Genomic DNA, 13,495 nt, shown 5'->3' on the forward strand with positions numbered 1-13,495 from the left:
AACCTTGGTGTACATTGCAATCATCTGAAGGGCTTTGTACATTCCAGATCTCTGGGATCCACTCCCAGATTTTCCAATTTGGTGGCCTGAGGTCCAAAGTTAACTTACCCCACATTCTGGGTCAATGTTAATGTCCTGGCTTTGGGACTCATACTTGGAGAAGATAAAGTATGTTCACTGAGGTAGGATTCCTTCAATGTGACAAATACTACAATTGACAGAGGCACAGAGACAAAAATCTGTGAGTTTCTAAATGGATGCTTCTTCTGAACGATTTTGAAGAGATAAGACTGTGTCTCCTTACTGTTTGGTGTATGGTTCATAATTTTTAGGTCTATAACCTTGATAGGTCACCTCTCCAAACTGACAAAAGAAACGGAATTTAAAATTGCTATATTTCAGCATAGAGTGTTCAGAGAGAGCTGTACTTGACAACATGGGAAAGCCATGGAGGTGGCTCCAGCCCCTGAAGGAACATCATGAACTCAAGAAAATCAAATGGAGGATGTGCGTGTTTTGAAGCTCCTGCAACACTAACAGGAGGGATGTTTTCGAAACAGTTGCTTTGTACACTGGTGAATCATGCTATTATTTATGGGCAAAATTATGTGCTTCCCCCATAATTTAACAAAATTACAATCCTATTTTATCAATTGTAGGATATAAATATGAAACAACTCTTGCAATTATACATATAATGAATTTACTGTAAGTTTGAAAACTTCAAACACACTTTTCATATGCATGTTCTTGGTTCAGTAGAGAGAATAATGACAAGCTTGGAAGTAGCCCAGACACATTGTCTTATATGCATAGTAGCCTCTTCCAAATGTGGTCCAGAGGATGAAGTGGAGACTACAAAACACTCCCACCAGGGATCCAGACCAGGGTGGAGAGCAGACGTTCAGGTAATTGAATTACCAAACTTAGCCTCATATACACAGGCACATACAGGGTTAACTGTACTTGGCAAAGGACTCTGGGGTGGCAAGGAAGCCGGATGGGCACCTCTTGGCAGTCGAATTGGGTGATTGGATCACCGGGTTGTTCTGGTCACCCTATTGGGTCCACTATCTCAATCCAATCACTCAAGAGTTAAGCCAATCACCAAATTAAGAGGTCTCCGCCCACCTTAGGCCCATGCCTCCATATGAAGGCCTTCTCTCTTCTCTGATTCAAATGCTCAAAAATGCACAAAAGTGGACCCAGCCAGTCATCTCCCTGGCCTTCAGAGTCCCTCTCAGACCCTGAAGTCCTCCTGTCCAGCTGGAGTCCCAGCAGGCTGCTTCCATGCCCTCCTCCCCGCTCAGGGTGGCCGTGGTCTGCATGAGCAATGTCAACAGGAGCATGGAAGCCCACCACATCCTCAGCAAGAACGGGTTCCATGTCAGGTCTTTTGGAGCCAGATCCCACGTGAGGCTCCCAGGAGGGGCACACAAGCCACCAGTGCGCTACAACTTCTCCACGCCCTATAAGAAGATGCACAGTGACCTCTCCTCTAAAGACCAAAAGCTCTACAAGAGGAATGGAGTCTTACACATCCTGAAAAGAAATGAGAGAATCAAGCCTGGCCCAGAAAGGTTTCAAGAGTGCCCAGATCCCTTTGACATCATCTTCACCTGTGGGCAGAGGGCCTATAACCGGGTGGTGGCCGACCTGTGTGCCAGGGATCAGGAGACCTGGCAACCTGTACTGGTCGTCAACGTGGACATAGACGACACCCTGGAGGCAGCCAGCCTTGGAGCCTCGATCATCTGTGAGCTCTGCCAGGGTCTCCAGCAGGCAGATGACATGCAAAGTCATCTGGCCGAGCTGCTCCAGGCAGTTAAGGAGAAAACAGGAAGGAGCTTTCTGCACATGGTCGGCTTCTACTGAGGAAGCATCTTGGCTGGTTTCAGCTCCTTTGTCGATAAGAACCCATGCCTGGACTCTTGAGCTGCTGGGTATTTTCTGGGAGAGGCTTCTTCAAAGCCGTTTCTGCTAAAGGCCGTCTCTGTATGATCTGTTGTCAGGTACACCCCACCCAGTGAAGGAGGTGGAGGAGGAGCGCATCGCATGGCATGGGGAACATGGAACACTGGTAGACATGCCAACCCTTCCAATGTGGGGAACGACAGTGTGGAACTGGACCTGGAAGGAAGAACTCAGTGCTCACAGGGTTCTGCAAAGATGTTAATCTTGAAGACTCTCTTTTCTGGATGGACAATCAAGGCTGATCACAGAGCCAGGGACAAGCAATATATTGAAGGATATTCTGAGAAAAAGGAACAATGTCTATTTTATTGATCTATATGGATACTAATTTCGTTTTGTCCTTTCGGCGTGGTATATGGATACGATGGGTTGTTTTTTCTTAAGTGGGATGGGAATAACATTGAGTAGAAATTATATTGAATTCAAAATATTTTTGCTTTTTGATTGTATGTCTTTGATGAATGCCTGCTTTATTAGAAACTTAGGGTAGATCATGTGTAGCTTTTTTGGTGGAAAATCCAAGCATGATTTGTTTAATCCAATAGCGTATTTATGAAATAAAATTATAAATTGGTGTAGTCCATGGTCACATTTATTACTAAAATCCAAGCCCTATCTGTTGAACTATGTAGCTTATTTAAATAAAACAAAATGAAATAAATCAAAATAACTCTTTAATTTAAGAAAAGTTATCCTCTATGACCCACTTCCCAGAATATTGGAAATAAAAGCAAAAATAAACAAATGGGACCTAATTAAACTTAAAAGCTTCTGCACAACAAAGGAAACTATAAGCAAGGTGAAAAGACAGCCTTCAGAATGGGAGAAAATAATAGCAAATGAAGCAACTGACAAACAACTAATCTCAAAAATATACAAACAACTCCTGCAACTCAATTCCAGAAAAATAAACGACCCAATTAAAAAATTGGTCAAGGAACTAAATAGACATTTCTCCAAAGAAGACATACAGATGGCTAACAAACACATGAAAAGATGCTCAACATCACTCCTAATCAGAGAAATGCAAATCAAAACCACAATGAGGTACCATTTCACGCCAGTCAGAATGGCTGCTATCCAAAAGTCTACAAGCAATAAATGCTGGAGAGGGTGTGGAGAAAAGGGAACCCTCTTACACTGTTGGTGGGAATGCAAACTAGTACAGCCACTATGGAGAACAGTGTGGAGATTCCTTAAAACACTGGAAATAGAACTGCCTTATGATCCAGCGATCCCACTGCTGGGCATAAACACTGAGGAAACCAGAAGTGAAAGAGACACGTGTACCCCAATATTCATCACAGCACTGTTTCTAATAGCCAGGACATGGAAGCAACCTAGATGGCCATCAGCAGATGAATGGATAAGAAAGCAGTGGTACATATACACAATGGAGTATTACTCAGCCATTAAAAAGAATACATTTGAATCAGTTCTAATGAGGTGGATGAAACTGGAGCCTATTATACAGAGTGAAGTAGGCCAGAAAGAAAAACACCAATACAGTATACTAACGCATATATATGGAATTTAGAAAGACGGTAATGATAACCCTGTATGCGAGACAGCAAAAGAGACACAGATGTATAGAACAGTCTTTTGGACTCTGTGGGAGAGGCAGAGGGTGGGATGATTTGGGAGAATGGCATTGAAACATGTATAATATCATATATGAAACGAATCACCAGTCCAGGTTCGATGCATGATACAGGATGCTTGGGGCTGGTGCACTGGGATGACACAGAGGGATGGCATGGGGAGGGAGGTGGAAGGGGGGGTTCAGGGAACATGTGTATACCTATGGTGGATTCATGTTGATGTATGGCAAAACCAATACAAAGCTGTAAAGTAATTAACCTACAATAAAAATAAATAAATTTATATAAAAAGAAAAAAGAGAAAAAGTGTCTTCTCATTTCTGGCAGGTGATGGATCTTACCAACTGGGTGTCCTGATTTCCTTTTTTTCAAAGCCTATAAATCCCATGTAGAAAATCATTCTTTTCTCTTGAGAATTTACTTCTTGCTTCAAACATTTGTTGTTTTGTGTTTTGTGTTCCTCCGAAAATGGATCTTCATTGCTTGTCAGTGAAACATTCTTGGTTCTGATCAGCTGTGCCACCAAGTCCTGTGTGACTCACAGGAGAAAATAAAAGAGAGGTAGTTGGGATGGTGAAGTAGTTTACTCACTATCAGAAAGTAAGTGTGGACTTTGTTATCTGTGTAGGCGACATGGAGTGCCATGGGTCTGGAGGGATTAGGGAGTACAGGACACCCTGAGGACAGGAGTGCACTGAGGAGTAGGGAGGTGGCTCTGCCTAGGGGGAGAAGCTGTGGGAGCAGAGGCAGGTGCTGGAGTTGAAAAGACTTGATGAAGAGAAGAGAGAGGGATGGATATAGAAGCACTCTCAATTTCTGTCTTCCCCACATGTGAGCAGGTGCATCTATATTGAAGGGGGCAGTGGTAGGGAGATGATGGTTTTCTTTCCTGGTAGAGTCAGTGGTATTCAAGATCAGTCTCTCATCTGATGGGGGACAGTCACGGTCAGGAATGGAGAGGGAGTAGGAGTCGGCTGAGATCATCTTTTCCAATGATGGGACCACAAAATTGAAGTAGGGAGATTTAGGAGCCCTTTGAAAGAAAGAGAAATGATTTGTCTAGGTGAACTTATTTTGCCAGAAAATCCACATGCAGAAAAAGCTGTTGGTTGAATTCCTGTCTGTAGGGATATGCAGGAGGCAAATATGAGACAGTGCAACTGGTTCAAAGTGCTGTAGATGTTACACAGGAGGGACTATAGTAATGCCACTTAACATAGTAGGTATCCATGGAAAAATAAAGGGAATGGAACTGGATGAAATGCATGCTGAAGCATAGTTTGTCTAAGAGCTATTAGAGTTGAAAAAAATAAAAGATTGGAACGTGGGTGGTTGAAGGTTGGTGAATATCCTGCTTTGGATTTTGATGTAATGGCAGAGATCTGGGTGGAAGTATGGAAACTGCTGTCACAGGGGAGTGTGGAGAAAAAGGCAGCTGGGGAAGAAGTGACAATACCAGATTTTGTCGGTGTTGAATGGGTGATGTGTGCACTTGTAGGGTTTGTTAAGTATTTGACCTGTATTTCTTGATTTTACATCCAGAATTGACAGAATATGGGCTTCCTCAGAGTGGTAAGTCCAGAAAGACAGAAGATAACTTTGAGAAGAGATTGTGTCTACAGGATTGATTTTAAGAAATAAAAAAAGAAAGAAAAGAGGAAGTAATCATAAAAAAGATGTTGACATCATTCAAAAGAGAACTGACTCTAAAGGAAATCAATCTTCGTTTAAATGAAAACATATTCAAGGTTATCTCAAGGTGAAAAACAGGGACGGTGTCCAGTTAAATAGTGCTCAGAATTGGCAGAAAGTGAAAGAAACCGTGCCCTGTAAGGTCTCCTCTGCCAGCACTGCAGACATCAGGAAGGCTTATGGAGTGACACAGGAGCACTGCTCTAGCACTAAGAGCTCAACTGTTGGCTGCCACAGTGCTGGCATGCTGATATGTGCGGGCATGCTGAACAGTGGGGGCATGCTGTCCCCACCCTGAGTCTCAGAGTTAAATTCAGGAGCACACAAAGCAGATCACAAGTAGAGGTTTTCACCACTGTGTGACCCTAGAGCCATCCTATGAAGAGAAAAGACCATGATGAAATAACTTCCTCCTGTAGTATCATGAATGTAGTTTGGACTCTGAGATCTTTCTTCTCTCTCTCTCTCTCTCTCTCTCTCTCTCTCTCTTTCTCTCAGGTCTCAGGCAGTGAATATTAAAAAACATTTTCACATCATATTTGAGAGCTGACTACCTTTTCAGGTATGCCTGGCCTTTTCTCTAATCTGGCTTTTCTCTTCAGAATATTCAACCCCCCATCTAGAGGCAGTGCTTCTCAGGGACTTCCGAGGTCAGTCAAGTTTCTGAAATCTCTGTTACTAATCAACTTCCTCCCAATCTTTAGTGCACATCCTTGTGATCCAATTCAGTGGTCTGGGAGTCAATTCCCAGGTTAAACAAGCTCCCCTTCAGTTCATGCTGATGCTCTGGGGGGTCACACTTTGAGTAGACTTGGGCTGTTTACTGACGTAGGACTCTTTGCACTCGGAGAATCACTGCAACGGACAGAACATTCAGTCTGTGGCTCTATGAAGAGATCTTTGCCCTCGCCATTTGAAGAGACAGCATTAAGTCTCCTTAGTGGTCAATGTCCCGGCCCCAAGTTTAATATCTGTACAGTTGCTTCACCAGCTATGCAAATGGAGAAAAGCAATGAAAAGGCTACTACTTTGAGTATGGAGTGCTCAGACTGAGCTGCTTTTGGAGACAAGATAAGGGAGGAAGATCTGTTCGGTTCACTCCAGAATTCTGATGAATTGAAGGAAAGAGAAAGGAGAAAATGTGGTGTTCTTGCAACTTGTGAAACCCTATCAAATGGCAGCCATATTTTCCAGAGGTTGCTATTGACACTGGTGCATGCTTTTCTTGACTGATAGGAAGAACCATGAATGCCTTCCTAGGATTTAGCACAACTGCTCTACTGGAGTATCAACTCTAACATGAAAATCTGGGGAATAACCACTGTGATTCTTTGCCTCATTGGATTAGGAGGCTCAGGAATCTCAAAGACCTTTTCCACATGCATGTCTTCAGCTCTTTGGAAGGCTGGTGAGAAGCCAGTGAGTAGTCTAGTTGTTTTGCCTGATACCAATTCTAGCCCCATACACACAGGCACAGATAGGGTTAACTGGAGACGGCAAAATGCTCAGGAGGGGGTGGGGGTTGTGTGGGCACCCATTGAGGTTGGGTGATTGCATCACTGGGATTATTCTGAAAACAGCACTAGGTTCTCTGCTCCCAGCCCACCGTTCAAATCCAATCTGTCAAGAGTTAAGCCAATCATCAATCAAGATCTCTACTCCCACTGAGGACAAGTGCCTCCATATAAATGCCCTCTTTCTTCTTTGAGTCTAACACTCCTTGGAAGAGCTGGACCCAGTCGGTCATCCCCTGGCCTTCAGAGTTCCCTCAGCCCCTGAAGTCCAGGCGTCTGGCTGGAGTCCCGAGTGGCCGCCACCATGCCCTCGTATCCGCTCAGTGTGGCTGTGGTCTGCATGAGCAACATGAACAGGAGCATGGAGGCCCACCACATCCTCAGGAGGAAAGGATTCCGAGTCAGGTCCTTCGGAGCTGGGTCTCGAGTCAGGCTCCCAGGAAGGGCACGCAACCTCCCCGTGGTTTATGATTTCTCCACCACCTATGAGGAGATGCGCAAGGACCTTGTGCGCAAAGACCGACAATGCTATAACAGCAACGGCATCTTACACATCTTGGGAAGAAACAAGAGAATCAAGCCTCGCCCGGAAAGATTTCAAGAGTGCCAAGATCACTTTGACCTCATCTTCACCTGTGCGGAGAGCGTCTATGACAAGGTGGTGGAGGAGCTGTTGGTCCGAGAGCAGGAGACCTTCCAGCCTGTGCACGTGATCAACGTGGACATGGCCGACAACGCGGAGGACGCCACGCTTGGGTCTTTCATCATCTGTGAGCTCTGCGAACGCCTCCAGCAGGCAGACAACCTGGAGGACTCTCTGGTCGAGGTGCTCCTGGCAGCCGAGCGGAAAACTGGCAAGAGCTTTCTGCACACGGTCTGCTTCTACTGAGGATCTTGTCTGCTTGCAGCTCCTCTTGGTAAGCACTTGTGTCTGGACATTGGGCTAGGTGGTATTTTCTGTCAGAAGCGGCTTCCAAGGCCTTTCTGCTAAAAGCCATCTACATGACTTTGTCCAGGTACACTCCAGCCTGGGAAGGAAGTGGAGAAGGAAATCGTTTTCTGCCAAAGTAACGTGAACGCCCTGGAGGCATCCAAACCCTTCCATGGTGGGGGACGATGGTATGGATTCTTGACATGGAAGGAACACTTCAGGGCTCACAGGGCTCTGTGAGGAAGTTAACCTAGAGACATCAAGAGACGAAGATTTAAAATGGACAAGTGATGTGCTGAAGGACATTCAGGGAAGAAGAACAAACAAACCCCACACCATTTCCATTCCATCATTTCTTTTTACTTCATCATTTTAATACAAATTCCTTTTGTCATTTTTGTATTGTGCATCAGTATAAATGAATTTTTCTTTTTAGTGAGATAGGATTATATTTAATATTTGAACTTTAAAAATCTAATTTTAGATTGTATATATTTTGGTAACTGCTAGTTTCATAGAAACTCAAGTTTTATAATAGTAGGCATTGATTGCTAAAATGTGAGCACAATCTGTTCAATTCAATATTCATGAAATGAAATAAAAGCTTCTAGTTTATAGAAAATGGATCTCCTAATTTTTGGTAGGGGTTGGATCCTGCAAAAGAAACACCTTGGTTTCTTACTGTTCAAGCTGAATGAATTCCACAGAGTAAAGCACTCTTTCCTCAAGCAGATTTTCTTCATGCATAAAAGGTTCATTGAGTATTGAACTCCTCTAAACGTGGATTCTATGTGTAGGGAAGTGAATCATCTTGGGTCTGACCAGCAATGACACCTAGGCATGTGTAACGTACAGCAGAAATTAAAGGAAGGGGGAGTTGACCTGGTTGAATGAGGTATCTTGCTATGTCAGAAGGTTGATGTGGACTTTATTTACAGAGCAAAGGCAGGATGGACCAAGGGTGTACCTGGAGGCATGGGATGAGCTAGTAGAGGATTTCCCCAGGAGAAGTGTGGATTGAGCAGTAAGGTGGATGCTCTGGACAAGGGGAGAAGCTGTGAGATCATAGCAAGATGGTGGAGTTGAAGGATGGAACATGCTGAAGAGGAGAGGGAGAGGGAAGAATTGAGAAGCAATGTCAATTTTCTGTCTTTCCACACTGGTGACTGGGTGTACTTATCCACATGGGGCAGTGCTGGCGATAGGGAGGTGAGGGTTTCTTTCTGGGTAGATTCAATGAGCTTCAGGGTCAGTCTTTCATCTGATGTTGAGGCAGGTAGGGCAGGAATGGGAAAGGGATCCGATAGTGTGTTGAGATGATCATTTCCAATGATGGGGACACAAAATGGAAATAGGGAATGTTGGGGACCCTTTATAAGAGAGAGAAATGATCTGTCCAGGAGATCTTACTTTTGTCAGAACATTCACTGGAAGGAATTGAGAAAATATTTTCGGTTGATTTCCTGTCTGTAGAGGAATGGAGGAGGCAAATATGATAAAGCACGTAAAAGTGCAGCTGGTGTTCCAAAGGAGTGACTCCAGTGATGAAACTCAACATAGAAAGTGTCCATGGAAAAGTTAAAGGGAATGGAACTGGATGAAATGGATGGTGGGACATGGTTTGTCTAAGAGTCCTTAGAGCCTCAAAAATAACAAAGATTGGAGGGTTGACAGTTGAAGGTTGATGAGTGTCCTGCTTCAGGTTTAGATGTAGTGCAGAGATCTGGATGGATCTTGGGAAGTTGCTGTCTTGGGGGAGGGTGTAGACAAAAGCAGTTGGGCAAATGTAACAACACTGAATATCTTTGGTATTGAATGAGTGATCCTTGTGCTAGTTGGGTTTGCTATGAATGGGGCCTGTTCTAGTGACTTCACATAAAGAATTGTCAGGAGAATAGGAACCCTCTCATGCCAACATGACATGCCAACCCTTCCAATGTGGGGAACGATGGTGTGGAACTGGACCTGGAAGGAAGGACTCAGTGTTCACAGGGTTCTGGAAGGAGGTTAATCTCGAGGACTCTCTTTTCTGGATGGACAATCAAGGCTGATCACAGAGCCTGGGACAAGCAATGCATTGAAGGATATTCTGAGAAAAAGGAACAGTTTCTATTTTGTTGATCCATATGGATACTGATTTCCTTTTGTCCATTTGGCATGATGTGTCGATACGACAGGTTGTTTTTTCTTAAGTGGGATGGGAATACGTTGAATGGAAATTATATTGAATTGGAAATATCTTTGCTTTTAGAGTGTTTGTGTTTGATGAATGCCTACTTTATTAGAAACTCAGGGTAGATCATGTGTGGCTTTTTTAGGGGAAAATCCAAGCATGATTTGTTTAATCCAATAGCTTATTTATAAAATAAAATTAGAAATCACTGTAATCCGTGGTTGCATTTATTACTAAAATAGAAGCCCTATCTGTTGAACTATGTAGCTCATTTAAATAAAACAAAATGAAATAAATCAAAATAAAACTCTTTAATTTAAGAAAAGGTGTCTTCTCATTTGTGGTAGGGGATGGATCTTACCAACTGGGTATCTTGATTTCCTTTTTTTCAAAGCCTATAAATCCCATGTAGAAAAGCATTCTTTTCTCTTGGGAATTTACTTCTCGCTTCAAACAGTCATTGTTTTTTTGTTTTGTGCTCCTCTGAAAATGCATACTCATTGCTCGGCAGTGAAACATTCTTGGTTCTGACCAGCTGTGCCACCAAGTCCTATGTGACTTCCAGGAGAAAACAAAGGAGAGGTAGCTGGTATGGTGAAGTAGTTTACTCACTATCAGAAAGTAAATGTGGACTTTGTTATCTGTGTAGGTGGCATGGAGTTCCATGGATCTGGAGGGATCAGGGAGTACAGGACATCCTGAGGACAGGACTGCACTGAGGACAATGGAGGTGGCTCTGCATAGGGGGAGAAGCTGCAGGACCACAGGAAGGTATTTGAGTTCAAAAGACAAGACTTGATGAAGAGAAGAGAGCGGGATGGATATAGAAGCACTCTCAGTTTCTGTCTTTCCCCATATGTGAGCAGGTGCATCTATATCTGAAGGGGGCAGTAGTAGGGAGATGACAGTTTTCTTTCCTGGTAGAGTCAGTGATATTCAAGATCAGTCTCTCATCTGAGGGTGGACAGTCATGGTCAGGAATGGAGAGGGAGTAGGAGTCAGCTGAGATCATCTTTTCCAATGATGGGATCACAAAATTGAAGTAGGGAGATTTAGGAGCCCTTTGAAAGAAAGAGAAATGATTTGTCCAGGTGAACTTATTTTGCCAGAAAATCCATATGCAGAAAAAGCTGTTGGTTGAATTCCTGTCTGTAGGGATATGCAGGAGGCAAATATGAGACAGTGCAACTGGTTCAAAGTGCTGTAGATGTTACACAGGAGTGACTACAGTAATGACTCTTAACATAGTAGGTATCCATGGAAAAATAAGGGGAATGGAACTGGATGAAATGCATGCTGAAGCATAGTTTGTCTAAGAGCTATTAGAGTTTAAAAAAATAAACAAAAGATTGGAAGGTGGGTGGTTGAATGTTGGTGAATATTCTGCTTCGGATTTTGATGTAGTGGCACAGATCTGGGTGGAAGTATGGAAGCTCCTGTCACAGGGGAGTGTGCAGAAAAAGGTAGTTGGGGAAGAAGTGACAATACCAAATTTTGTTGGTGTTGAATGGGTGATGTGTGCACTTGTAGGGTTTGTTAAGTATTTGACCTGTATCTATTGATTTTACATCCAGAATTGACAGAATATGGGCTTCCTCAGAGTGGTAAGTCCAGAAAGTCAGAAGATAACTTTGAGGAGAAGAGATTTTGTCTACAGGATTGATTTAAAAAAAAAAAAAGAAAGAAAGAAAAGAGGTAGTAATCATAAAAAAAGATGTTGACATCATTCAAAAGAGAACTGACTCTAAAGGAAATCAATTTTCATATAAATGAAAACATATTCAAGGTTATCTCAAGGTGAAAAACAGGGATGGTGTCCAGTTAAATAGGGCTCAGATTTGGCAGAAAGTGAAGGAAACCGTGCCTGTAAGGTCTCCTCTACCAGCACTGCAGACAGAGCACTGCTGTAGCACTAAGAGCTCAACTGCTGGCTGCCACAGTGCTGGCACGCTGAACAAGAACCCCCCTTCCCCACCCTGAGTCTCAGAGAGAAATTCAGGAGCACACAAAGCAGATCACAAGTAGAGGTTTCTGCCACTGTGTGACCCTAGAGCCATCCTATGAAGAGAAAGGACCATGATGAAATAACTTCCTCCTGTAGTATCATGATTGTAGTTTGGGCTCAGAGATCTTTCTTCTCTTTCTCTCTCTCTCTCTCTCTCTCTCTCTCTCTCTCTCTCTCATCTCAGGCAGTGAATATTAAAATACATTTTCACATCATATTTGAGAGCTGACTACCTTTTCAGGTATGCCTGGCCTTTTCTCTAATCTGGCTTTTCTCTTCAGAATATTCAACCCCCCATCTAGAGGCAGTGCTTCTCAGGGACTTCCGAGGTCCAGTCAAGTTTCTGAAATCTCTGTTACTAATCAACTTGCTCCCAATCTTTAGTGCACATGCCTGAAATCCAATTCAGTGGTCTGGGAGTCCAATTCCCAGGTTAAACAAGCTCCCCTTCAGTTCATGCTGTTGCTCTGGGGTCCACACTTTGAGTAGACTTGGGCTGTTTACTGACATAGGACTCTTTGCACTCAGAGAATCACTACAATGAACTGAACACTCAGTCTGTGGCTCTATGAAGACAGCATTAAGTCTCTTTAGTGGTCAATGTCCCAACCCCAAGTTTAATATCTGTACAGTTGCTTCACCAGCTATGCAAATGGAGAAAAGCAATGAAAAGTCTTCTATTTTGAGTATGGAGTGTTCAGACTGAGCTGCTTTTGGAGACAAGATAAGGGAGGAGGATCTGTTTGGTTCACTCCAGAATTCTGATGAATTGAAGAAAAGAGAAAGGAAAAAATGTGGTGTTCTTCCAACTTGTGAAACCCTATCAAATGGCAGTCATATTTTCCAGAGGTTGCTTTTGACACTGGTGTGTGCTTTTCTTGACTGATAGAAAGACCCATGAATGTCTTCCTAGGATTTAGCACACTGCTCTCAGTTCAGTTCAGTTCAGTCGCTCAGTCATGTCCGACTCTTTGCAACCCCATGAATTACAGCACACCAGGCCTCCCTGTCCATCACCATCTCCCAGAGTTCACTCAAACTCATGTCCATCAAAGGCTTGGGCATAGTCAATAAAGCAGAAGTATATGTTTTTCTGGAACTCTCTTGCTTTTTCTATGATCCAGAAGATGTTGGCAATTTGATCCCTGGTTCCTCTGCCTTTTCTAAAACCAGCTTGAACATCTGGAAGTTCACGGTTCACAACTGCTCTGCTGGAGTATCAACTCTAACATGAAAATCTGGGGAACAACCCCTGTGATTCCTTGCATCATTGGATTAGGAGGCTCAGGAATCTCAAAGACCTTTTCCACATGCATGTCTTCAGCTCTTTGGAAGGCTGGTGAGAAGCCAGTGAGTAGTCTAGTTGTTTTGCCTGATACCAATTCTAGTCCCATACACACAGGCACAGATAGGGTTAACTGGAGATGGCAAAATGCTCAGGAGAGGGGGTGGGAGTTGGGCGGGCACATAGTGGCATTGAGGTTGGGTGATTGCATCACTGGGATTGTTCTGAAAACAGCACTAGGTTCTCTGCTCCCAGCCCACCGTTCAAATCCAATCAGTCAAGAGTTAAGCCAATCATCAATCAAGATCTCTCCTCCCACT

General features: G+C 43.5%; 2 protein-coding genes across 4 annotated transcripts; both read left to right on the forward strand.

Moving 5' to 3' along the window:
- Positions 1-1,123: 1,123 nt before the first annotated feature.
- On the forward strand, positions 1,124-2,552 carry LOC129628243 (RNA polymerase II subunit A C-terminal domain phosphatase SSU72 like protein 3-like). Of its 3 annotated transcripts, none has more exons than XM_055547660.1 (2): positions 1,124-1,905; positions 2,013-2,552. In XM_055547660.1, exon 1 carries the CDS (start codon positions 1,291-1,293, stop codon positions 1,873-1,875), a length of 585 nt encoding a protein of 194 aa, XP_055403635.1. In that variant the 5' UTR covers positions 1,124-1,290; the 3' UTR covers positions 1,876-1,905; positions 2,013-2,552. The 3 variants fall into 3 exon arrangements, with proteins under 3 accessions (XP_055403635.1, XP_055403634.1, XP_055403636.1); XM_055547659.1 differs by having other exon boundaries at positions 1,129-1,756; XM_055547661.1 differs by having other exon boundaries at positions 1,139-1,580.
- Positions 2,553-6,957: 4,405 nt separating this feature from the next.
- On the forward strand, positions 6,958-8,334 carry LOC129628244 (RNA polymerase II subunit A C-terminal domain phosphatase SSU72 like protein 6-like). Its single transcript, XM_055547662.1, has 2 exons — positions 6,958-7,698; positions 7,798-8,334. The coding sequence occupies exon 1, from the start codon at positions 7,086-7,088 to the stop codon at positions 7,668-7,670; it is 585 nt and encodes a 194-aa protein (XP_055403637.1). The 5' UTR covers positions 6,958-7,085; the 3' UTR covers positions 7,671-7,698; positions 7,798-8,334.
- Positions 8,335-13,495: the final 5,161 nt, after the last annotated feature.

The sequence above is a fragment of the Bubalus kerabau genome, chromosome 15 (assembly GCF_029407905.1).
Source record: "Bubalus kerabau isolate K-KA32 ecotype Philippines breed swamp buffalo chromosome 15, PCC_UOA_SB_1v2, whole genome shotgun sequence".
NCBI classification, from domain to species: domain Eukaryota; kingdom Metazoa; phylum Chordata; class Mammalia; order Artiodactyla; family Bovidae; genus Bubalus; species Bubalus kerabau.

Excerpts from the sequence above, each read along its gene's own strand:
- LOC129628243 (XM_055547659.1), top strand. The coding sequence starts at position 1,291 with ATGCCCTCCTCCCCGCTCAGGGTGGCCGTGGTCTGCATGAGCAATGTC. Across the intron at positions 1,757-2,012 it reads CCTTGGAGCCTCGATCATCT|GTACACCCCACCCAGTGAAG; the intron begins GTGAGCTCTGCC and ends ATCTGTTGTCAG.
- LOC129628244 (XM_055547662.1), top strand. The coding sequence starts at position 7,086 with ATGCCCTCGTATCCGCTCAGTGTGGCTGTGGTCTGCATGAGCAACATG.